The 26,715-nt window shown below is 42.4% G+C and overlaps 1 protein-coding gene across 1 annotated transcript in view; it reads left to right on the top strand.

Moving 5' to 3' along the window:
- Positions 1-1,285: 1,285 nt before the first annotated feature.
- The window catches only part of LOC119379308 (attractin-like protein 1), a 94,070-nt gene continuing 68,640 nt past the window's right edge, over positions 1,286-26,715 (top strand). The window contains exons 1-5 of the mRNA XM_037648582.2: positions 1,286-1,576; positions 8,780-8,980; positions 18,818-18,943; positions 19,730-19,905; positions 21,791-21,950. Coding sequence (XP_037504510.1) covers positions 1,323-1,576; positions 8,780-8,980; positions 18,818-18,943; positions 19,730-19,905; positions 21,791-21,950 — 917 coding nt within the window. The 5' untranslated portion in view covers positions 1,286-1,322. The remainder of the gene's footprint in view (positions 1,577-8,779; positions 8,981-18,817; positions 18,944-19,729; positions 19,906-21,790; positions 21,951-26,715) is intronic.

Raw genomic sequence — 26,715 nt, 5'->3', positions numbered from 1 at the left:
GCGTGGTGGAAGAGTAAAATAAGCACCAAGCGTCGCACAACGCGAATTCTATGACCAGGCGTCACACAATGCGAATTGCGCAACGAGTAGGTTGTTGAATGCTTCCAACCCATTACAAAGAGCTCTGCCATAATTCTTCGTCATCAGGCGCAGCATCAACAAAGTGCGCATAATGCCTTACATTTGTTTAGCAGGTACCACGGCTCTCCGTAAAATGACGAAAAATGGCACAGTGACTGCTGCCCTACTTCTCAAAAATTACAATGATTTATAGCGTAGTGGGTTCCTCGTAAGTGCACTTGTATTGGTTGCCAAGGAAGCCCATAAGCGCGTGATCCATTTCCTCGGGGTCTCAGTAAAGCTTGTCGCTCCCCCCCCCCCCCCCCCCCCCCCCGTCTCTCTCCCACGTCAACGTATGTTATACAGCATGACGGGAGAGGGAAATAGTGACCGGGCGTCACCCAATGCAAATTACATAACTGGTGGGCGGTTTAAAGATTCCAACCTATTACAAAGGGTTGAGCCATAATTCTTCCTCGTCATCAGTTGTCGCGTCAACAAAGTGCACATAATGCCTTACAGACGCGTAGCTGGTGCCTCGCTTCTCCGCAGAATGACAACTAATGGCTTAGTAGGTGCTTCCCAACTTCACAAAAATTGTGATTTATGGCGTAGTGGGTACCTTTCTAGTGTACCTCTTCCAGCTTTCGCTGTGACTGTGCTGCGGTTTCAGCGCAGGCCTGGCGTTTTTTTTTTTTTTTTTGTAATTGTCGATTAATACTGACGAATTAATGAATTGATATACTGTCAATTGCGAAAATACTATTGTGCAGAGATGTTACTTGTCAAAAGAACAAGAGTTCAAACTTGGCAACCAGCCTTTAAAATCGGTGCAAGATGGGGCGGAGAGTGCCGAAATCTTGACAGACAATCTACTTAAAGTGTGCACTCATATATAGTCAGCATGACGGGTACATGTATTCGATCACGAGGAGGAGCGGCCGTGGCCGACCTCCCCCAAGTGCAAGACAACTTTTAACTGGCCCAGGGTAGAGTGTACCCAGGGGAACTATCAGCTGTTGCTCTCTTTAAAAATGGCGCCGCTCTAAAAATTGTGTCATTGGATTTTGTATTGAACAACCGTAAGCGCATACATGTAATTCACTATAATTTTTATTTGTTTGATGTCAAAAATTCGCCGCGATATTAGCGAAATAAGAATTTTTGAGCGCCCGAAACTACGCATACTGATGCAGACGACAGCGGCGACCCTGGCGGTGCTTTCCCACGTCCGCCCAAATATCCGAGGACATGGCACTCCGATGATGGAATTTGTTATCTGCTTTTGTATGGTTAGAAAGAAGTCTAGAAGAAAACGGCTACATCTTTTCGATCCACGATGCTGGCTAATGATACTCTTCGTGCTCTTACTGTGCGCATGGCAGCTTTCCGACGCCCAAAGGACGTTATGCGGTGATGCCGAGTGCTGGCACGGGAACTGCACGGGGGACGGACGTTGTTTATGTTACCCTGGCTGGCAGGGCCCTGGCTGTCAACGGTGTGGTGGTCGAGTGAGGTAAAACGGCATTTCTACTCGTTCATTCGCACAGCGCTACTGTCAGGCAGCGATCCGTCGCAAGGAAACCGTCGGGAGCTGTGCGAAGCGTCGTCCGTGCGCCATGCCTTCGCGGTGGTCTTGGTCGATGCCCTCTTTTTTGTTTTCTCGCCGTATCCCAAGCATTTATTTTCATGCTTGCACGCGTGGCGTTGTCATAATCAGTGCAAGTTTCGAGGGAAATAAGTGTTAAAACAGAAATGCCCTGTTAGGCAAAAACGGGGTGTGGAACTCTGGGGATGCAGCTAGAATTTAACCTAGTGCATTCGCCCATTTTTGATGTGTGCTCTGGCAGTGCAGTTTCACCCGTGGCATACTGCTTGCAATACCAAATCTGCGATCTGCACTGAGTGGCTCACGTGCAGATCGGAGCTTTGTACTCGCAGGCAGCCCTGATGCTGCAGTGGAGCCGAGTAACAGGTGGCGGTCGGATGCTGCGAGTGATGCTAACGGATCAGCGCTTGTCATCATCCGCAGTGCGAAAAGCTAATCTTTTAAAGCGAAGTGTTTACACATGAAAGCTCGATCTCCGGAGCAGTAAAGCGATAAATAAAAAAGGACATGCATTGAATGTAGCCGGACCGGATGCTGTTCTTGCTTCTGTGGTCGTAGGCCTGGAGCGATCGTTGCGACCCGATACATGAGGCACTGTTTTCATTTGCAAATCGCCTCAGTAGGTAGGTACACGTTTAATGCATCGCCATATATGTTGTTGCCATTTAAGGCTTCATATAGCGGGTTTTAGCCGAGTGGATTTCTCATTTCTCTGCTAAAAAGGTTTAAAGCCCCATTATCAGCCGCAGGAATCAAAACCAGATGTAGCGCAACTTGTTCTCCGTTAAATGGTCCCACGTCTTTTTTAGGCTATGTGGTTATAATTTGTAATGCTTGTAGACTTTTGTTATCTGTCGTTATTACCGTCTTTTAGGGTAGCATTGCATAGTTTACTGCACGTGCAATTTTTTAAAGATATTTATGCATGACGCAACTTTATAAATGGGAGTGGATATTCGCCCGGCATCCGGCTGAATTGCGCGAGCGGAACTTGGCCGGCAGTGTCTCCTCATTGGCCGGCTGTAGTCACGTGGTTAATGCCGGCATCCTGTGGCGAAAAGGGCTTTGCCGGCACGGGTATTTGCCGATGTGTCATTTCGCGAGCGGCCGTCAAGCGAAGAGTGCCGGCATTTAGTGAGAGAACAATTATATGCCGGTAGTTTGACTATACCCACGCCCTCGCCACATCTGAAAACGCACGCCGTGACGGCAACAGTTGTCTGGTTGTGGTTTGACCGGCAGTTTGCTTTCGCGAGCGGCCGGCCGTCAAGCGACGAGCGCCGGCACTTAGCGCGGAGACAATTATTTGCCGGTAGTTTTACTTATCCATGGTATAGCCTCCCCTGAAAACAGGCAGCTGTGACTACTACGACGGCACAAGTCGTCCGGTTGTGGCTTGACCGGCATGCAGTTTGCTTTCGCGAGCGGCAGGCCGTCAAGCGACGAGCGCCGGCACTTAGCGCGGAGACAATTATTTGCCGGTAGTTTTACTTATCCATGGTATATAGCCTCCTCTGAAAACAGGCTGTGACTACTACGACGGCACAAGTCGTCCGGTTGTGGTAATTGACCGGCAGTTTGCTTTCGCGAGCGGCCGGCCGTCAAGCGACGATCCCGACACTTAGCGCTGAGACAATTATTTGCCGGCAGTTTTACTTATCCGTGGTATAGCCTCCCCTGAAAACATGCTGTGACTACTACGACGGCACAAGTCGTCCGGTTGTGGTTTGACCGGCATTTGCGCTGTTACTTCGTTTAACTCAGTCAGAACCTGATGGTATATCCTCCACTTTGAATTCCCTGCGAACTTCGCAAGTGTACCGTTGCCTTTCATAGTGCACATTGGAGTGAAAAAAAAAAGGGGGGGGGGGGTCGTGTTTCAGTTTTTTATTTCCATGTTGCCAAAATTAATGTCAGACATTTAGAGGTTACGAAAAATTCTGAAATGCACAATACTCACACGAAAGTTACATATTTTTGTTCTTTGGCTGCTTCTGATGACATATGGAAGGGCTATGTATGATATCAGCAAAGGCGCTACTGAACATCTTGTGCGTTTCTATGAGATGAAAAAGTCCTTGGCCTGGGAATGTCGCTGGAGCCAACATTTCGACAAACTGGCCTGCTTTGTCAGGGCAGCCTTGATGATAACAAGTCCACCTGTCGAAATGTTGGCGCCAGCAACATGCCTTTTCAAGGATTTTTTTTACTCTCTGCAAGCTTCCATCTTCTCCTGAATTTGTCTTTGAATGTCGACAACACACTCCTCACTTTGCTTTTTCTTTCTTGTTGCGCTGTACACAAAAAGTAATTTCAGGCGTTATAAAAGGCAACACAAGTCATAGTTTACACAATTTTAAGATGGAAAATATGCACATAAATGTTGTCAAAAGTCACCCGCAGTGGGAACATTGCAGTTTCTTCTTTGGCTACCTCAAATCAGATGGAGGGGTATGATAATGGCAATTAGTAGAGGTCAAACTCTACACAAAAGGTACGTCAGGTGATATAAAAAAGTAGCACGTCTCAGTTTTAAACAATTTTAACATGGAAGATATGCACATAAATATTGTCAAAGGTCAAGATATGCACATAAATATTGTCAAAAGTCACCCGCAGTGGGAACATTGCACAGTTTCTTCTTTGGCTACCTCAAATCAGGTGGAGGGGTATGATACCAGCTACAGTGCCAGTCAAACCCTTCATTGTCTCCATGACATCTCTCACTTTTTTTGTTGTTGTTGCATGGTACACAAAAGGTCATTTTAGAATGGCTTGCACATGATGTCATAGACGCAGCTTCTGAATGAACTGGCACTGCACGATGGTGGCTCTGATGACAAACAAGTTTCGTCTATGTGAAAAGAACATGGCAGGAACATCTCTGTGTGCAAATAACAAAAGTACATGCATGTGATGTTTTGATAACATTAATGTGGCATCGCAAACACCACGTCCCCACATGCTGGTGCTCCAACACAGTGCTTTCAATGACATCAATGCAAGCCATCAATAACAAGTAACAAAGTTGTTTGTACAATGTTGACGTGAAAGCCAATGCACAATGTTGACGTATATATTAGTCACACACACTTGGAACATTGCCACAGTTTCTTTTTTGGCTGCCTCTTCAACAATGTGCAAGGTATATGGTACCAGCAAAGACACCAATCACAAAAAATAGAGTCAAACTTCTCAAGCTCTTCGTGACACTGTTCACATTCCCACTGGTGCATTTATATGTTTTACCTTCACTGTGCTCGTTATAGCGAGCCATGCATCACTGCTGAAAAAGGGCCTCACAAGGTTGATGTCCATGCACTCATCCAAAACACCACAGTTCAGCAAATCTGGCTTTGTTTCCACATCTTCTTCAAAAGAATTTTACCACTGAGGATAACACCTAAACGGTTGCGCTCAGAATATTAGGTGGTATCGTAATCGTCGGTGACTTTTTCCCCCTTTATTTCACCATGTTTGTCACCGACGTGACGGGACTCCGTCACACTATCTTGACATGTATCGGCTAGTCGCTTGACGGCCGGCCGCTCGCGAAAGCAAACTGCCGGTCAAACCACAACCGGACGACTTGTGCCGTCGTAGTAGTCACAGCCTGTTTTAAGTAAAACTACCGGCAAATAATTGTCTCCGCGTTAAGTGCCGGCGCTCGTCGCTTGACGGCCGGCCGCTCGCGAAAGCAAACTGCCGGTCACACCACAACCGGACGACTTGTGCCGTCGTAGTAGTCACAGCTGCCTGTTTTCAGGGGAGGCTATACCATTGATAAGTAAAACTACCGGCAAATAATTGTCTCCGCGCTAAGTGCCGGCGCTCGTCGCTTGACGGCCGGCCGCTCGCGAAAGCAAACTGCCGGTCAAACCACAACCAGACAACTCTTGCTGTCGCGGCGTGCGTTTTCAGACGTGGCGACGGCGTTGGTAAGTCAAACTACCGGCATGTAATTGTTCCCGCACTAAATGCCGGCACTCTTCGCTTGACGGCCGCTCGCGAAATGAAACTCGCAAATACCCGTGCGCTAAGTGCCGGCGCTCGTCGCTTGACGGCCTGCCGCAAAAGCAAACTGCCGCTCAAACCAGAACCGGACAACTGTTGCCGTCACGGCGTGCGTTTTCAGATGTGGCGACGGCGTGGGTAAGTCAAACTACCGGCATATAATATTGTTCTCTCACTAAATGTCGGCATTCTTCGCTTGACGGCCGCTCGCGAAATGACACTCGGCAAATACCCGTGCCGGCAAAGCGCTTTTCGCCACAGGATGCCGGCATTAACCACGTGACTACAGCCGGCCAATAAGGAGACACTGCCGGCCAAGTTCCGCTCGCGCTATTCAGCCGGATGCCGGGCGAATATCCACTCCCTTTATAAATTGTAATTTTATGCGGAAAAGTTTTTTTTTTTTTTGGAAGAAACCTCCGGGGTATTTGCAGTTTTGGCCTTGGATAACTCCTGAATTTTGAAGGGACAGGCACCACATTTACTTCTTAAAACCATATATGCAGAGTTAGATCTGTCCTAATTTTCTCGCTAAGAAAAAACATTTGCAGAAGAATGCAGGCCCTTAAACATGCAAAAACAATTTCAAAAACTTGGGAACCTCGCTAACCATGATTCATATTTTAGTGTCTTACCTTTCAAGAATAGTAAACGGTGTGGTTATATGTAATTTGCAACTGTGCTGTGGCAGAAGCATCTCTAGCAGCAGTTTGTGCATCCATTGTTGAAAGGGAAGGCCATTCTGATTCAGCGAGCAGTTGCTATGCCATTGGGGTGCTAGTGTGCTTTCATGTGGTGAACATCATTTGACGCTCATTACCACTGCTTCGCGAGTCCTGGTCGTGGACACAACATACTCATGCAGCCAGAAGCAGGATGCTGTTTTTGATTTTTATTTAGGATGCACCTATTGAATTAATTCATCTGGATGGGCTGATTTTTTAGGTTTGTTGCTTCAGCTTGATGAACTTGAATGGGGCATTTGTTCATGCCTGGGAGGTACATAGTGCAGTCACATTGCTTACATCATGCCCACATTCAGTTTTAAGTAATCTTTGTTTTGAAATATTTGCTTCCTCCTTAAGAATTCAATGCCTAGAATGCCTGGGAATCTCGTTTTGATTCCCAGAGGTGCATGTGAAGATATTTCTTGATCGGATCACAGATGTAACAACAGCTGGGGCAATGAGAAGATAAAATGTGTGCTTGCACAGTGGCAGCTTCTTTTGTAAACAGTAGAGTGTGCCATGGTAGAGTGGAAACTATGCAAAGCAGGTAAAAATGTGATAATAAATATGTCTGTAAATTCCTGATCTTTGTATTGCACTTTGGCACATGCAGCCAGGTTCTCTAGGATCATATTTCTGAGGGGTGAGGGAAGAATTGCAGGTAAAATATTTTATTCCCATGCCACATGGGCACAGAACATAACTAACTTCCTAATGCCTTAAATTTTGATGTCTTTTATGTGACGCCACACAGATAAACGTAATGACATTTGCCTGAAATGTTCACTATTTAATGTTTTCTCCAAAACTCGTTTTGACTGCAAAATGCACTCTCCAACACCTTAACTTGTGCAGTGCAGTATAATGGACACATTTGAAGTAGTGCGTATCATGTGGAAAATAATTTATGCACAACTTTCAACTGCAACGTTCATACACTCAGTACAGGAGATGTGCTTAGTACACATATTTAGGTTGGCATTGCAGTGGATTTGTCATGGGTTGTGCCGTCTTCCTTATATTCTTTGAATTGGGCACGTAAAGGCCAATGTTAATATCGTCAGTTGCAACATTTTAATGTACAGCTACAAACTCAGGCTAATATACTTATTTTTTAATGCTTCATGACTCCTAAAGGGCAAAATAAACATGCAAATGCATGTATGTTTTTTAATTATTCTCATAAAATTGCTCACTTCCTATAATGCTGTCATCATCATCATCGGATAAAACACCACTGAATATCTGGACGTGTGGCAGCTCTGCCAAGAGAAGAAAATCATTAGGGAAATTAGGATGTCAATGACCGAATGTCATTTTTTTGTAATGTGTGGCACAGGTATGACAAAAGCAAGATGATGGAAGGTAGAAGGGTACAAATAAAAAACTACACAAACCTTTTTGACAAAGAGGTAGCAGTGACCAGATATTTAAATGCTGGTATGTGTTAAAAAAAAAAAAAAAACTCGATCAAGTTTATAGCAAGAAGACACAGCTTTTTTTTTGCATTGGACAAATACAGCTCCTTTTCCTTTGTTTTCAGAGACAATCACTCCATCTTTTCACCTGCATAATACTTTGTGCAAATTATTGGGACCTGTTTTTATACAGACAGCACCAACCCCTTAAAAAAAAGCAATGTGGGTGGACATCATCTGCTGACAGAAAGCTTAACATCAGGTGATGCTGAAGCAGCTGCTAGTGGGGCAGAAGATAACTTGATCTTGCAGCAGCTTAATAAAGCGTGTGTATCTGTAACTCGGTGTGACTGCCGCCTTGCTATTGTTGCGATCAAGTGCAGCATATCATAATAAACAGTCTGTTTGAATGAATGCAGATTGCGTGAATTTAGTGTGAAAATGAACATCTGAAGTTAGAATTACGCAGAAATTGTTTCGTGGCGGGATGCACTAGAATTTTACCTCCAAGGTTTTTTTTCAGTAGGTTGTTAATCAGTGGAATATATTCTGGGCAATATTATAAAGCAGCGATTGCCTTGCGTGAAGTGAATGCATTGGTTACAGGTGACACTGCAACAGAAACACACTGAAATTATGTGTGGCAGTTGCTCCATTGTATGGTAGGTGAAAGTGCAGATTCCTGCAACAGAAGTGTTGAACAGTGTGCTCACAATGTCCTACTGTTGCAAGAGCCATGGATTTATGCCTGTAGTTTATCCTATTAATTCCTTGGCATATACTTTTGCGGGAGTGATTATTTTCTAAATCATTAGTGTGTGTAGTTCAGCTAAAGACCTAATGACTTAGTGTTCCATGTCTTCAGAATTCCAGACTTGTTCATGCTTTCCAGTGTCGTCTTGAATAGGAGAGCTTCATAACATTAATATCACTCTTCCTTTGTCTTTCAGATTGACAGAGCCAAATGGTGTAATCACCAATGGGATAGGAAACTACAGCAAGGATATGAAGTGTACATGGCTTATTGAAAGCGGCATTCATAATGCCACTATTAGGTTTGAGTTTACACATTTTGAGACTGAGTGTGGCTGGGACCATCTGTATGTGTATGACGGCGACTCCATGTTTGCTCCCATGGTGGCAGCATACAGGCAAGAAGCAATTATAACTTGTTTCATTTTAAGGCCTGGCACATTTTCTGTTTGAAGTGTCGCATTTATGTTCCTTGCACCGATTGCTAATCAGTAGGGCACTATTTACAGTTACCTTGTTCACTTGTAAGAAAGTACGTGAAAAAGAAATGTTGTGAATCATGTCTTGTTCACTTCATTAATTTGTTCAACTTTGGGAATGTGTCTTTTAATGCAACACTACTAATGTGGTGCATGTAAGTGGGCTGTAGCCTGTATGTGAATGGCTAACTAATTACAGTGTTTGTTTATGGTCACAGACCGCCACTGGTAGTTTGCGCAATGTCTACCATTCAGTGGTCATTTCTGGCGTGTTGATTTTTCAGTGTACTTTTTCTTGACCTATTTTAGGTACCTTACTCATTGAATTCATCAAATAATGAAGGCAAAAAATGCATACTTGATTCCTTAGTTATTGCAGTCCATGCATGACTCACTAGCATGTAAACAATTTCATTTAGTTAGAAACCAAGCTTTGTAGCAGTGTTTTAAAGTATAGCCAGTGACTTGGTTATGGCAGTATTTATTGCTGTGAGAACATAGGCTGATCTAAATTCATTTTCTGCCCACAGTAGTTGTATGTGAGACTCTCTGAAGCCAAGTCATAGTTGTCACTGCAGCACTATCCAGCAAAGATAGCTTAAAATTGATATGTGAATAGCTTGCAGTATACATCTATTGAATAATCATCACCACTGTGCAACAGATGAAGCATTTAAAAGGCACACAGTCACTGGCAGGTTTGCTGCACACAGGGATCTACACATGGCACAGTCTTACTGTGTAGCAGTGTAATGCTACATGCAGTTAGATTTTATTGGAATTTACTTTAGCTAGATTGAGGTGATGGTTGCCACTATGGGTATTACAAGTTATATGTTAGGATAGACATTGGCTGTGTTGTTCTGCTTCTGGTTAGTCGAAACAAGCAGTTGCTACTCTGACAATGCAAGTCCACTGTTAATCACAAAGGCACCACGTTTCTGTGAACATTTGTGTTGGTTATTTGTTTGTATCTTGGTCAGATGTAACTTGTAAGCCGGATCTATTTATTTGCATATTTGGGTTTAGTTATAATAAGAGCTTGGTGAAATTTTTTTACCTGCTCCTTTCTTTTGGGTCAAAATGATATGTGAAGAACCTGAAAAAAAACATTTTTAAATGAAACATCCCCAAAAGGTGAGGTGAATGGCCAGCAGGCACACAGAGCATGGCGCTATGTGTGCCTGTTTGCTATTCGTATTGTTTCACGCCTTTTTGCCACAGTTTCATCAAATGTTTTTCCTTATCACCTAGCTCATACTTGGATTTTAGAAGCTGAAAAGGTCTCTGAAATTTCTTCTAATTGCTGTTGTGTTACTTTAGATGATGCATCTGCACTATGAGCATCATTCACAATGTTTTCAGATTGCATCTTACCTTTAACACAGTGTCAAATTTGTGTTTAAGGAACTGCACCATGTGTAAATACTTTATGTACATATTCTGTAGTTTGATATACTGAATTTATGTTGAGTAGCTTTTGTTAATTGTTAATTATACGTGGATCTGTTAGTAAAAAATCAAAAACAGAAATGATATACTCTGCATCGACGAGGACAAGTCCACTCGTCGAAACGTTGGCTCCATTGTGTTCAGGAATTTTTCGTCTCTTCAAGGTTCCATCTTCCTCTGAACTTCTGCCTTGTCTGAGCAGCACAGACATTTACTGCTAGTAGTGTGGCTGCCATACAAAATCAATCATCTTGTCCTACATTTTCAGTTGTTTTCTTTTTGTATCCTTTGAGGGCTGAAGAAGATCAGAACATGTACACTTCATTATTTGTCCCCAGGTTGCGCTTCCTGCCTACTTAAGAAAACATATACCCCCATGTGAATGCAGTTAAATATTTCAAGAGAAATTATTCTAAATGTTACGTTTGCAAAGAGTAACTGCAGGAAGTGCTTTTGCCCATTGTCTGGCATTTGGCATTGGCCTGTTTTTACCAAATAGTTTCAAAGGCAGGTTCAGTGCAAAGCGTAATTTTCGGTGTCCAAAGCTGTTAGTATTGTCACTGTGTTTGTTTCCTTTGCTACCTTGAGGGGGATTGTGGTGATACTCTGCGCAGCTTCTGTACCAATGACCGCCTATGCAGTGCTGGAAGATAATGCTAGTTGTCCTGAAATATTTTGTTTTCTTAACATAATGAAAATCATAAGAATCTTCTCAAGAATGTCTTTTAGTATTGTGATGTTTTGAAACTTTTATGCTTGTACTAGGGTGTAGTTTTGTGCACTCAAGTGTGCTTTACATGTAGTTAAGTTGCAGTTTGAAACTTGGTTTTATTACACTGCTTTGTGGTTGCTGTAAGCACCCATTGGTTACAAGATTCAATATGCTGTTAATAACCATAGCAGAAAAAAGTTCAGTGCTACTGGAGCAGTGGACATTTGCTGCTTAGTTGCAAAATGTAAGACTTTAAGTGCTTGAAAGGATGTACCAAAAAATTACAGGGTGTCTTTTTTCTTTTTTTGCAATGGCTGATTGACTTACTAATCATGGCATATTGCATTGTTGTTTACTGCATGCAACATACAAGGTGTGTTCACAAAGAAACCAAACTTTTGAAATAGCTTGCCAACAGGCAGAGGGAGCGCATTCCAGCCAACAAGCACACGTAACGGCAAGCTTGGACAGCGAACTGCAAATTGCCGCATTTCGCTCTGACCGTTGATTGGCAAGCTGCAGCCACAGAAGCCGGCACGTGCACATTTGGCTCATCGGATTAGTACCAAAGTGACAATGAAAGAGCGTGAACAACAACATGTCTATTTGTGAAATTTTGCCACAAACTTGGTAAAGCTTGGTATAACAGGTGACGAGCCTTGGTTTTAAGGTGCTGTTGTCGCAAAGGGGGGGGGGGGCAAAGGGTCCCCTCGCTCAAAAAAAGCACACGAGGCGGTCAGAGATCAAGGTGATGTTGGCTGCTCTTCCTTTACTGCAAAGGCATTGTTCATCAGGAATATGTACCACATGGTCAAATGGTAAACAAGCAAGTTTACCAAAAAATCCTATGTGCTGTAAGAGGCCTGAATTGTGGCCACAGAGCAAGAAACATTTAGGAGGTGTAACTCTCGTCGATACGGGTGCAGACAGAGGCACATCAACTGACAATGTGGAGTGGCAGCCATGGAGCGGGCAGGAGGGGGACGGAGCTAACGGCTTGGCGAAGCAGAAGCACGTCCACATGCGCTCTCTTCGGCAGCGTGTTTGAGCAGATGGCACTGGAATTCGCTTTAGGGGGCACGTTAATTTTTTGTTGTCATTTCCCGCGTGCTTAAGCTAGGAGTCCGTGTCGTCAGAGCAAGAAACGCACGCAGTCGAATGTGCTCTGTGTCTAGGCAGAACAGGAGCAACGCACGAGATTGGTTCTCTTTACAACCGAAATGGCAGTAATTTCCTTGTCAGCCGTGAGATGCTGTTAGCATGATGTGGCTCCGCGGGAGCGGGGCATTTCGCAAAGAGTGGAGTTTCAACTCCTAAATATTTCTTGCCTTGTGATTGTGGGGAAACAAGACTTGCATGTTGTATCATGGCTATGTGCCGGCTTACACATACATACCTTTTCCACAGCATCCTAGAAACCTAGATCCAGCACTTTTTCCTGTTTCCAAAACTTAAAACAATGTTGAAAGGATGCTGTTTCCAAACCATAAAAGAGATTAAGTGGAATGCGTGCCTTCGCCATCCCAAAAAGTGTGTTCCAGGAGGTTCTCCTAAAATTGAAGAAATTGTGGGAGCGGTGTATTGCATGTAGAGGGGACTACCTTGAGGGAACAGTGCTCAGAATGTTGTACAATAAGCACTAAAGACTTTACAGCAAAAGTTTGGTTTCCTTTTTAACACACTTCATATAGTTAGTCTCAAGTATTGTGCCCAACCCAGGCTTTATCTTGAATCATGAGAGTGCCATGATGTTACGGTAGGTTTGGCATGGCCACTCATATTTTCATCAACCTTTTATGCATGCATAAGCAACAGTAGGATACTGTGTTGAAGTATGTACCAGAATGTTAAGAAAAACTGATAGCATGTGATAGAGCAGGTGAGCACAAGTTAACGACAAATCCGAAGTATAAAGGACTTGCACAGCTCAAATTGTGGCAGAACCCATCTTGCAGTGACTGTTAACAATAATGCAATTAATATTCAAGCAGTGCAGCAACATGCCATATCGCTGAAGACGTCTGTATTTACTATCTGTAGTGGTTATTCTTAAAGGGACACTAAAGAGCAAAACGATTTTTCTCATATTAGTAAATTACTCTTTCACGATGCCAAAAACACCAAGCTTGCTGCAAGAAGACGCTTAGTAAGTGAGAAGACGCGAAAAAACAAAATGTGGGTGGCGACGCCACCCTGAAGTTTCTGCACCATTCGCCGTGATGCAACATGTTTTGACGGTGCCTACTAGGGACTACGTAGTTCCTAATCGGTAAAAATTAATTACATTGTCCTTTGAAGGGGCCATAGACTTAGCATACCAAGTTTGGGGTAATTTTTTTTGAGCCAATGGTGCCAAAATACGATAAATACACTTTGAAATCCGTGACGTCATGTGGGGAGATTTCGGCGCGAAATTTAAGAAGGAAACTTTGAACTTGATTTTCTCCTCTATTAATAAACCTATGATGGCGAACTTAACGACATTATAGTTCTCAGAGAACAATTTGTCGATCTAAACCAATTCATTGTTTCTCTTTAGTGTCCCTCTAAATTTCTACGCGTAAGGTGTATGTGACATACATTGCCTGTGGGATTGGCCCACTTTGCTGTGATACTTGCTTGCCAGGGTTGCCCATGACCATGATGACAGCATGATGATTGCATGATGACAACTATGGAACAATATTTATGTAACAATAAAGCCACCTTAATTGTCTAGGACAGGGGTCGGTAACCTTTTGAGGCGGAGGGCTGAGTTTCATGAGGCCGATACGGTGGGGGCTGCACGGCAAATCGGGGGGGGGGGGGGGCTTTGCTGGCAAGCACAAAAAAATCGGCGAATTGACAATAACATAACTGGAATAGAAATCATGTTTATTTTCAGCGTGCATGATACAAGGTTGCCATTTTTCATAAACATAGGTTACAAGCGAAAAAAAAAAAAAAAGCCCTCTTTGAGTGCAAATTTTGGTGCTGAACATTCTTAGCCATCTCGCGAATATTAGCATCATGGTTTCTCGCCGATGGACGCAGAAAGTCGTGGAGGTGGTCATCGGTTAGTCGGGAACGCAAGTTTGATTTGATGAACTTCACCTTCGAGAATACCAAGAATATCCAAGTGTTGATATAAACTTGGAGATTCTTGGATCAAAGTCCCTCTCAGATGTAGTACTTCCATAAAGAATCTTTCTGCCCTCTTTTTTGGAGCTGTGCAAGGAAAGAAAGGGAAGACGCTATTTGGCTAAGTGTGAAGATGGGGGACAATGCCAACTGGAAACGATCTTTCTTTGTTCCTGTATAACCCCATTTGATGTCTAAACTGCCATGTCGGCCTTCAGATAGAAATTGACAAGGGGAGAGGAGTGGGTTTTGACATCGAGCCGAGGGCCGCGCAATACTGCCCTGTGGGCCACACGTTGCCAACTCCTGGTCTAGAACATAAGAAAGTTAGGCAAATAGCACTGCATGCATTGGTAACTGCCTGCATCATATACCATATAAGAAAATGATGTGGTCCTATGGCATCTCTGCTTTATGCTATGTAGTATTTTAAAAGGCTTCCGTAAAGGGACACTAAAGAGAAAAGCGATTTTTCTCGTATTAGTAAATTACTCGTCCATGATATCAAAAACATCACACTTGCCACAGTAAGATGCTTGGTGAGCAAGAAAATGTGTAAAAATAAAATGCGGGTGACGGAGCCACCTTGAAGTTCCTGCAACAATCACCGTGACGTCACCGATTTTGCCAGCACCTACTAGGGCCTACGTAGTTCCTAATCAGTAACAATGAAGTACATTGTTTTCTGAGGGAGCCAGGGACTTTATATACCATGTTTCAGGAAATTTCGTTGAGCCAATGTGGCCAAAATGCAAAAAAACACTTTGAAATCCGTGACGTCACAATCGGAGATTTCGGTGGTAAATTTAAAAGTAAAACTTCTGACCTTGATTTTCTCCTCTATGGTGGGGAAATTAATGACACTAGGGCTCCCAGAGTATTATTTTTCAGTCTAAACTAATTTATTGTTTCACTTTAGTGTCCCTTTAAGTAAAACAGCATAAGGAAGGTCTTGAGTGTTTTTTTTTTTTTTGCCTTGCATTGTGTTTGATCATAAAGTAACAACGATTTTTAAATGAGGACGATGGTATATAACAGTTATGGCATGACAATGACTTTATGAAGGTGATGACAGGGCGTTCACAGTATGATGAAGGTTGGATGATGAAGCTGGAATATCTATGATGGAACATCCACGATGAAATTGCAATGGTAGCATGGTAATGCAGTACGACAGAAACGTATCACAATTGAATGACAATGGTATTATTTCAATGGAATGATGGTGATATGAGAGGGAGATGACAATGCTGAAATGAGGACAATGGTGCGATGAGAACAGCACGATGACAGTGATGATGACTGCATCATGACAACAACACAACAAATGCTTGGCAATGACGCCCTGATAACAGCATGGCACGGGCAGCTTGATTGTGATTACAATGGAATGATGGAGGAATGATGTCAACAGAAAGAAAAGGAAAGAAAACGGAAGAAATTATTACAATGGCATGACTACAGCAGGATAATCTTCATACAATGGTATGAAGATTATGAAATGATGGCGATGGAACAACCATGATGACAACGCAACGACTGATGACACGATGGTGACTGAATGATGACGCTTAATTGTGGCATTATGACAGCAGAATGGCCCCAGCTAGTAGACAACTTGGGTCACTGGTGTGGCGTAAGAGGACAGACAGACATTTTATTCAATACTCTTTCTGTACAAAAAGAACTTTCAAGAATTGTACTTCTAAGAGTGAAAGGCACTAGGACAGGAATGAAAGCTGCTCTAAACAGCAGTTTTACTGGATTCCAATTCTGTACGCAGGTACAACAAACAGTGCTGATCATTGTGCTGGCAGTGAAATAGGTGGCAGAGAGAAAAATAGTACCAGTGAAGTACTCGCAACCAAACACATTAATGAAAATATGTACAGTGTCCACATGTCTTGGTGCATACACCTATGCCCTTAGAATGTTATAAAATACACATTTGCGTAAAATAAAATGAGCATATTTTGTTGAACATTTGTACATTTAGAAATACCCTGAATGAAAAAATGTGGGGCAAATCTCAACCTAAAATCTGGACTAAAGGTGAACTCTAAACTTCTGGACTGAAAATATCTCCACGCAGCAATATGACTGAAAGAGTGATGTCATGAACAGTGTAGCAGATACAAGCATGCCTACCAGATTTTGGGGCTGTCAAGTCAGTAGATGATATAGCACTAATGATTGTGGATCCACACCCACTCCCTTTTCCATAAAAAAACTTTCACATTATTTTGAAGTAATAGGTGTCGCTTGTTACTAAATAATCTTTCGACTTTGTTGTTGATAATGTATGTATGTTCGTGCCCTTAGTGTGTTACTGTGTTACAAAGCTAAGAAAGAAATCTATGCAAATGTCTTTGGAGACTCTTATATCATTGACCATGCAAGAAAATGGTATGATCTCTGCTTCCTACAGTGCGGTGGGCACTGTAGGATGCATTAAAAGTATTACTTTTTTTTTTCTAGTACTAGCAGCTGGTAAATATTTTTTCGTGGTGGAATCTGTTTCTGGATTTTGGAAAACCAACTACCCATAGGATTCTGATACAGTGAATTCCTGCTTTTGAATCTCACAATACTGAGACCAGGAGGCTGAAATGCGAGTGTAGCTGCGCCTCATAAGGCAACAGTTCTGCTTAGGTGACCAAGCGTCAGGCAGCCAGTGCTGTGCGGTTCCGGGCAGTCAGTGACATAGCCCTGCAGCCAAAATATACTAAATAATAGCACATCATTTACCAGAGTACTTGCGCAAATTCTCACTTCCCTTCTGGCCTGACATAAGAGACTGGCTTGTAGTGGCAGCAGCACATCAGAGCAGTACAACTGCGAGGCCTTTGTCAAGCCTGCTGCTGTCTTTTAAAGCATTTGACTATCCTCCATTCCTGCTCCATTTTTCGACACCGTTTTTTGTGGGACATCCCCACTCCAAGCCAGTGGGACTGCAAGTTCCTGGTCTTTACCCTGGTGCTACCTATGAGACAAACTTGTTTTTATTAGTGTTGGAATCGTTTCCTTTGATGGCTTCATTTTCGTATATCTGTAGCATCCATGTGCTGTTTCATTATTATACATTTTGTGTTGAACCATTGCCTTGCCTCATGATTCATTCCCCTCACTCACATGCTAGCTGCGTGAAGAACCTAATCCAACGAAGGCGAGTAGTGGCGGGAAAAATTTTTTTCTTCGTAGTCAGGGCATGCTGGCTGCACGCCCAGGCTGCAATAACCTGAGCACATGGACACTGTGGTGCCAAACAACCATACTTTTCTTCCGAAATCATTGCGAGGAAATGGATCTAGTAAGCTGAATTTTTTTTCCAAGGAATCCAGACACTGTGTGAAGCATGATGATGGATATGGTCCAGTTATTAGGTTTGGGTACTTAGTGGATGACAGACAGGCCTGCACTCATTATTGCAGTCGAAGCAAACGGGTTTTAGCATAAAACCTATTGGGAATGTTGGAACAGGTGAAGCCAAGAGAAATATTTGAAGCCAGACAGCAAGGAGGAGATTGCAGTTGCATTTTGTGTTCCAGTTCTGCAAAAAGAATTTTCCAGCAATGGGCCCTGCCACTCCAACTTCTCCAAATCCCACTTTTGGAGACACTTTTTTTCTGCAATTATTTGTGGAAATGATAAGGCATACACTGCTGTGAAGTACATTTTGCTGAAAGTCAAAGGATTGTTTCTGTCCTGAAAGACAGAAACAATCCTCGTCTTTGCAAGATTTTTTCTTGAATCATCTTAAAAATTTGTGTCATGGTGATGTAAAATACCACTTTAAATTTCTAGTATAACATTGCCATTTGGAGGCAAAGCATTAGAATATGGGAACTTATTCAGTGTCTTCGGTGCTCAAAATCTACTTTCCTTCAAGTTCTGGTGTGTCGGGAGGGTGGTTGTAACACTATTCTCCTTTACAAATGGCAGATGCACTTGAACCACTGCACATATTTTGTATGTTCAATCCATTATACAGTTGGAATTTTTGTGATGACAAATGCCTGCAATTTTTTACAGCGAAGTTGCATATGGCTAGGGTTTCATATATTTTTCCTGTGTGTCAACAAAAACATATGTGCCACACTAATTGGGCAAACTTCACCACTCTCCATCGGTCCACTAAAAATGAAGGGAACACATAGGCAGCACACCCAAATTAAGATATTGCATGAAATGCCAAACGTATGTAGCAAGCCAGACAAGACTACGCATGTCACGAAACAGAATGCAACAACAAAAACGCAAGTGCCGTGCTGCTAAAATGGAAGACTTTAAAAGAGCATACTCTAAATTCAAAATGGACTTTCTACACAGACATTTCAGATTTAGTTGCTTGGTGTGTGATCGGCTATGGTTCGAAATTGTGTTGTCTCTCTGTGGTGTGCTAAATAGGGTCACTGGTCGTTCACCTTCACAGAGTGGAATGGTTCACATTATTATTTTATTTCTTCTTTCAGTGGCCTCCTCTTGTCAAAAGGAAGCTCTACAAAGCTTCCAGAAATCGTCACTCATTCTGGGAGTGCCTTTGTTCATTTTTACAGTGACGCTGTATATAATATGAGCGGATTTAACTTAACCTACAGGTATGTAGTAAAATTTCTTTTTACTTGACAATACTGTGAATTTTGTGTCGCTCTGTTTCTGTGTTACCTTAAGGCCCACCATTTGTGACTGAGTGGCTGTGTTGTTCTAATGCTACTAAGCAGTGTGATTGGGGTCTCAATTACTGGGTGCAGTGTACATATTCTGATCAGGACGAAAATGCCTTTGTGCTTAAACCGAGGTATGCATTATCAAACTCCAGGTGGTAGGAGTATCCTGACCCATTCAATATGGCATGTTCCATATCCTATGGTGTAGCTTTATGACACAAAGCCATACCATTATATTGCCATAACATGGTTCCTGGACAGTTTGGCATGTGGAGGACTTGTTTCATGAATTCATTCAACTTTTTGGCACTTTCTCCCACCATTACTCCCACCATCAGCAACATTTAGAGTGAGAGTGAATTATTGTCAAGTGGTTATGTGAATGTATGAATAGAAGTATTTTCTGAAAGGAATACAGGAAAGCAAATGCTTGTAAATTGCTCTTCTGGAAGCAAATCTGATCTTGTTTATTATTAAGATATGACCACAGAGCTCTATTCATGGTGAAAAAAAAAAGTAACTGCTCACAGTAAACCTACCATTTTTGTGCTGTCTCGTGCCTGTGTAAAGGAGACAGTTTAGTATGAGATACGACTGAAAGCTACAATACTTGCAGCTGCTGCAATTTCAAACTAACAATCGCGTTAATAGTAAGATGTAGAGAAGGTTTGTTTAAGACCACAGTATGTGTCCGTATGGTGCATTTTTCTTGCGCAGCGTCAACGGGTGCTCACACAACTGTTCCTTCCATGGTGATTGTGTGGATGGTGTGTGCCATTGCTCTCAAGGCTGGACAGGAAGCGACTGTGGCACCCAAGTATGTCCCCAAGATTGTAACAATGGTTCTTGTGACAAGGAGGAGCGGCGTTGTATCTGTGACCCATTTTTTAAAGGTGAGCAGTGGTATTTGAATTGTGAAGTGCTGTTATGGTCCTGTCCTTCAAGTTCCTATTCTTGGTCCTCCTGTCTTCTACGTCTTCTTCTATCTGTGCCATTTCTATCTGCCAGCATTGCTTTCCCTCTTCCTTTCTGTCAGTACTGACCACTTTCTGGATCATTCATGCTGCCTTTGAGGTACTGAATAAAAACTTGTTACTGTTGAGCCAGTTTATGATGAACCTGTCACATGGGATTTATTTAATGCAAGATTTCATAATAAGTAGACTACGCGATGAAGGGGATAAATGGGACAGATTATTCTTTAAAAGGAAAGTTAGGATGAAAATATTAGTAGTAATATACAGTGTGGAAACTAGTAGAGCTGAAACTCAATTTAACGAAGTGATAGCCATGCTCGAATTATTTTGTTTAATCGGGAAGTTCGTCAAATCAGGAAAGGAATTTTTCAGTCCTTCAATATCTAAAATTGTAATGTAGCGACACCCAAAAGTTATCACCGCATTGTTTTAGCAGCCAACTTGCACCTGCACATGTAAAAAACTCGCGAGGGCAGCCCAAGGGCGGCCCGGACATTGGGGGGGGGGCTCCATGTCCGGGCGATGCAGGCCAGTTAGACGGTCATGTGAAGCTATGGCAGGTTTCTGATATGCAAAGACATGTTGATCGAATGTAGCAGTTGTGCTAGCAGGCTGAGCGAAAAAGCTGCAAAGGCAGGATCAGTGCTATCTGTCTCATAAGCCATAAACTAACAAAAGCAACCACCGCTGCACCTAGCATCATCTGGTACGTAAGAGCATTACCGACTGCCGAGTTCATTCCGTACATGGGTGCGGCTTGCAGCCTTGTCGAAATAGAGCTAAGACCGTGACTAGGGCACCTATAGATGCTTTAACACGTTAGTGCTAGAGTGGATGGTCAAAGTTTGTGCCAAAATTAGAAGGAAATCGCCGCCTGTTTACTCATTTATTTCAGGAAAAACTTCGTTGAATTGGGTTTTATTGCCAAGTTAGTTCGTAAATTTGGGTTGATGACATCATTGAACGCTCTGGGTATATGCCAGAGAATGAAAATTTCTTCATTATATCGGGAACTTTGTAAAATTAGATTTCATTAGATCGAGTTTTAACTGCAATATTTTAGTAATATACAAGTGTGGAAACTGTAGTTTGTTGATTGCTCAGAGCAGACCAGCGCCTCTTTGACAGCGTTACTGTGACACTGGTAGTCATGTTTGTATGTATTTATCCAGAATCAAACAGTTTATCCAGAGCCACTTTCTGTAGCAATGTGATGGAAGGAGTTTGCCTACATGCTTATAGCTGGTGATCGCAGTTAAAGATTGAGTGGGATGAACAGTGCATCTTGTGACAAATCAACATTTTTTCACCCTTATTAAGATATTCACAAGGGAAGATCTTGTTAGTAAGAAAAGTGAACTCAGAAAGTTGGTATTGATTCGTGTCAAAACATTCTGGGGGTTGAAAAATAAGGATGTAGAAGTGAGCAGTTCTAGCTGCGCATGAGAAAGTGTTTTCATTTTTTTTATTTTGGAGTGGTATAACTGCATTCTATCCTGTATTATTTTATGATCGAGCCCGGTTTGGCAAACATACCTGTTTTGTTGTTTTATTGCATTGCAGTTTTTCTTCACATGTAAGCACTTGCTCTAATTTGTTGGTTACATGTCCATTGTTTCAAGTGATCATGTTCCCAGTGTCTTCTTTTTTCATCATGAATACCTTTCCACTTGGACCTTTTTACCAGCTCTTTTCTTTTTACATTTGGGATGAAACATCTGGCATACAGACTGTTGTGCTTCTTTTTGTGGCATTGTTAGATATGGATATTTAGAAGGAAACAAATTTCCACCTTGCTCAGGTGAAGACTGCAGCATTGCTGATGGTGCTCCACTGTATGAAGCTCAGTCAGCTACTGGTTGGGTGCGTGGGCGGGCTATGCACCAGGCGCTTGTTTTAGGAGATTCCATGTGGGTCCTTGGCGGTGAAAGCCTCACAGAACTGGATCAGCAGATTGCCAAGTAGGCCCTGTGCACTTTTCTACTTGTTCACTGTTCTTTGCAATTCACTATTACCACTAAAATGTAACCTTGTGAAAGGGTTGTGCGTTTTAATTCGCATGATTGCACGTTAATAATATAATAATTGTTGGGGTTTAACGCCTCAAAACCACAATATGATTATGAGAGACACCGTAGTGGAGGGCTCCAGAAATTTTGACCACCTGGGGTTCTTTAACGTGCACCTAAATCTAAGTACACGGGCCTCAAGCATTTTTGCCTCCATCGAAAATGCGAACACCGCGGCCGGGATTCAATCCCGCGACCTGCGGGTCATTGATCGAGCACCTTAACCACTAGACCACCGTGGCGGGTAGACTGCACGTTAACCAGATGCAAAAGAATGCTTTAGAAAAGAAATAAAATCTTAAGCCTAGCATTCTCACCCAGTATTTTATAGCTTCTAATGAAGCTGCGGAATAATATACGAGGTGCCCTCGTACTCTGATGCACAACTTTTGAAATGCTCTCATAACTTATGAGGCAACCTCATAAGTTGTCAAATATCAGTGAAGCTGAGTAGCTTAGTGCAACATATTTTTGTGTGACTGCATAGGACGTGTTGTCAGTGCCAGCAAGGTAGCAGGCTTTCATTTGTGGGATCATGTGTCACCCAGAAGCAAGAGATGGCCTTAAAGGGACACTAAGGGCAATTTTTAAGTCGACGTTGATTGTTGCAATAGCATTGAAGAAGCCTCGTAGTCTTGTTTTGTGCCAAGGAAATGCTTATTTTTAAAGAAAATCACATTTTAGTGGTCCGCACAGCGTTAGCGCACTTCAAATCACCCGCTTGAACGAACCTTCCGACGTAGCAGTTGCCGTGCCCAACATTGCCCGCCTTTACTGCCCGGCCGCCAAAGCTACGGTTTCTTGTGCAACAGCGGCCATCAGCTTTGCCAAGATGCAGCCACGGGCCACTCCGAAACTGTATAGTTCACTGTAACGGAGCTTAGCTTGGCCAGCAGCAGCAGATGTAGAGTATCGACAGGGCGAAAATAGTGAGAGCCAAGCACACGCAGCAGTATGCGATACCGAAACTACCACTGAGACGCGCAGCTCGGCAAAAATTGAACTTTTGAACCACTCGCGCCGTTCCGCATTGTAGCACCAAGAGGTTCTTTTTTCCATGAATCAAACAGAAACGAACAAGCAGCATTTTATAATGTCTTGTGATGCATGGAAGGTTCTTTTTTTTTGTTGCAACTAGTTTGATTAGTAGTGTTTAATTGTACTCTGGACTCTTCGACGTCATCGGGATCATTTCCAATAGGTCCCACTCGTGGCGCACATCGTGTCCTACATTTACCTTAATTTCTCGATTACTAGAGCACTGCTGTTGATACTATTGACATTTTAGACGTTCTCACACATTGACCTTTCACTCTGACATAAATTGTTATTTGCCTTTAGTGTCCCTTTAAAGGAAGTAGAAATAAAAGCTCTCGTGGAATTGGCTACTGTCACCTATCATGTTCGTTTTCTAATTGACACTGTGAAGTGCCATAGGTAGCTTAGCTGCTCGACTGCACAGTACAACTGCGCAAACATTGGCAAATGCCATTAAAGAGGTAAATCCTAGCCATCTGAAAGCAAGGGCAAGCCAAAAAATCGGCAGATCCCACGTACCGTGGGAATCGAGATAATGCGAAGCATGCGCAGGAAGGTGACTGCGTCGCAATTTTTCACACTGAGCGAAACGTTACGGAATGACGCTAGAGAACTGTGAAAATGGTATACACACACACATATTTTGAAGAGTCACACATGTATTATATAACAAGTTGTTTATAGTTGCTTAACGATGCCAACAGCAACATAGGTGTTACCAACACCGAACGCAGTAAGCTGTTATGTAGTGCTTATACTCTTCAATACTGGATAGCGCGAATTCAAATAGGACAATGAAGGAACCCAGATACACAGGACAGGCGATACTCGCAACTAAGCTTCATTCAGCAAAGTTTCTCTAGATATATACACAGGCGAATGGCACGTGCAGACGCACTGTACGTATGTTTCAGCCACAGATGCAGTTTTCAGAGTTGCGCTATAGTTGTTAAGTTTATACTCATGAGTTATGATGCAAACGCACGCACGTTTCACGAACCCGTGTGCATGTGTGGGAGGGGTTCTTGGCAGTTCTTGCATAAGGTCATCATCACCGTGATCAGTGAGCACCAGCAGCTGGACATGACTTGTTATCGAATCCGTTCGCGATCGCGGCTACGAACGGTGTAAATGTAGTGAAGTGCGAGGTATAATAGAGCTGGTGGAAACCGCAGATGGCTTTTACGAAGAAATGATCTGTGATGCCTTCTGTCTTGGACGTGGCTCCGAGGTCTCGTGATGCCCCGTCCACATCCAAGCCGTCTTTCATGCCATCTAAGAACCAGGCGTTGTTGGGTTTTCATAAATGAATGCTGAAGTCACCGGTAATTATGAGGTACATGGTGCTCTCGGCAGAGTTATTGCAGGAAGCATTAACCTCGGTTTTTGCGTAATCCACGTGTTCGACGCTGTGGGAACCACGTGAACGAGTGGATGGTCGCCCAGCGTCTTCCAGGGGTGCTCTGACTTCAGCTCCTTAACCTTCCTTGCGTCAGCCGCTGTGGTGTAGTGGTTACGGTGCTCGGCTGCTGACCCGAAGGTCGCGGGTTCGATCCCGATCGCGGCGGTCGCATTTTGATGGAGGCAAATTGCTCAAGGCCCGTGTGCTGTGCAATGTCAGTGCAGGTTAAGGAATACCAGATGGTCAAAATTTCAGGAGCCCTTCACTGTGGCATCTCTCATAATCATATTGCGGTATTCGGACGGAAAACCCCTTCAATTATTATTATCACTTTCCTTCCATGTCAATGTGTATGTTCGCGGTTACTGCGTTGATTGAGACTCTGTTATCACCTGTAGCACATACCCGCTTAACATGAACTCTGGAATGCGGGTATGTGCCACACGTGACTGAGGGGAAGGATTTCATGACGTACGCGACAGGTATTTTGCGTTATTCATGTCATTACCAGTGAATCGTGTTCTTCATACACTCATCCTATGCTATGCAAATTTTGGCATATTACAACCTATGGAGACGACTGGGAGAGCGCCCAGACGTAGGCGGCTAGATAGATAGATAGATAGATAGATAGATAGATAGATAGATAGATAGATAGATAGATAGATAGATAGATAGATAGATAGATAGATAGATAGATAGTAGATAGATAGATAGATAGATAGATAGATAGTAGATAGATAGATAGATAGATAGAATAGATAGATAGATAGATAGATAGTAGATAGATAGATAGAAGATAGATAGATAGATAGATAGATAGATAGATAGATAGATAGATAGATAGATAGATAGATAGATAGATAGATAGATAGATAGATAGATAGATAGATAGATAGATAGATAGATAGATAGATAGATAGATAGATAGATAGATAGATAGATAGATAGATAGATAGATAGATAGATAGATAGATAGATAGATAGATAGATAGATAGATAGATAGATAGATAGATAGATAGATAGATAGATAGATAGATAGATAGATAGATAGAAGATAGATAGATAGATAGATAATAGATAGATAGATAGATAGATAGATAGATAGATAGATAGATAGATAGATAGATAGATAGATAGATAGATAGATAGATAGATAGATAGATAGATAGATAGATAGATAGATAGATAGATAGATAGATAGATAGATAGATAGATAGATAGATAGATAGATAGAGATAGATAGATAGATAGATAGATAGATAGATAGATAGATAGATAGATAGATAGATAGATAGATGATAGATAGATAGATAGATATAGATAGATAGATAGATAGATAGATAGATAGATAGATAGATAGGATAGATAGATAGATAGATAGATAGATAGATAGATAGATAGATAGATAGATAGATAGATAGATAGATAGATAGATAGATAGATAGATAGATAGATAGATAGATAGATAGATAGATAGATAGATAGATAGATAGATAGATAGATAGATAGATAGATTAGTAGATAGATAGATAGATAGATAGATAGATAGATAGATAGATAGATAGATAGATAGATAGATAGATAGATAGATAGATAGATAGATAGATAGATAGATAGATAGATAGAGATAGATAGATAGATAGATAGATAGATAGATAGATAGATAGATAGATAGAAGAAAGATAGATAGATAGATAGATAAGATAAAGAAAGAAAGAAAGAAAGAAGAAGAAAGAAACGCCCAAAGTGCCTGAGGTTCGCTAAGAAATGCTTCGCATTTAAAAGCAGCCTATGACTGAGGACACAGAGATGTGGAATTCCAAGTGGGAGACACAGCCTTGAAACATAATCACATGCTCAGCGACACTAGCACTAGCTTTGTGGTAGGTCTAGTGCCCAAATAGGTGGGATCATTTTAAGTCACGAAGGAAATCTCTTGACTCTAAATACAAGCTGAAAGACCTGAAATTGGGCTGACTCAATGGGCTGATTCATGTCAGAGAACTCAAGCAGGAATTTCAAAGGGAATGCTCAGCGAGTACAAGAAGTGCCTCAGCAAAGAGCTGGTGGTAAAGCCCTCCAGGCATCGGTAAACACCCTGTGTCAGAGGAAGTAGTGAAGGACTGCCGCTTGCCTCCAACAAGAGCCAAGGGTCATGAAGTTGTTATTCTGGGGAGCTGCAGTAGCCAGTGAAATTCGCTGGGAACACAAGC

This window comes from Rhipicephalus sanguineus, chromosome 1 (assembly GCF_013339695.2).
Source record: "Rhipicephalus sanguineus isolate Rsan-2018 chromosome 1, BIME_Rsan_1.4, whole genome shotgun sequence".
Taxonomy (NCBI): Eukaryota; Metazoa; Arthropoda; class Arachnida; order Ixodida; family Ixodidae; genus Rhipicephalus; species Rhipicephalus sanguineus.
Note: the sequence above shows the minus strand (reverse complement) of the source record. Positions and strands in the feature narration are given on the sequence as shown.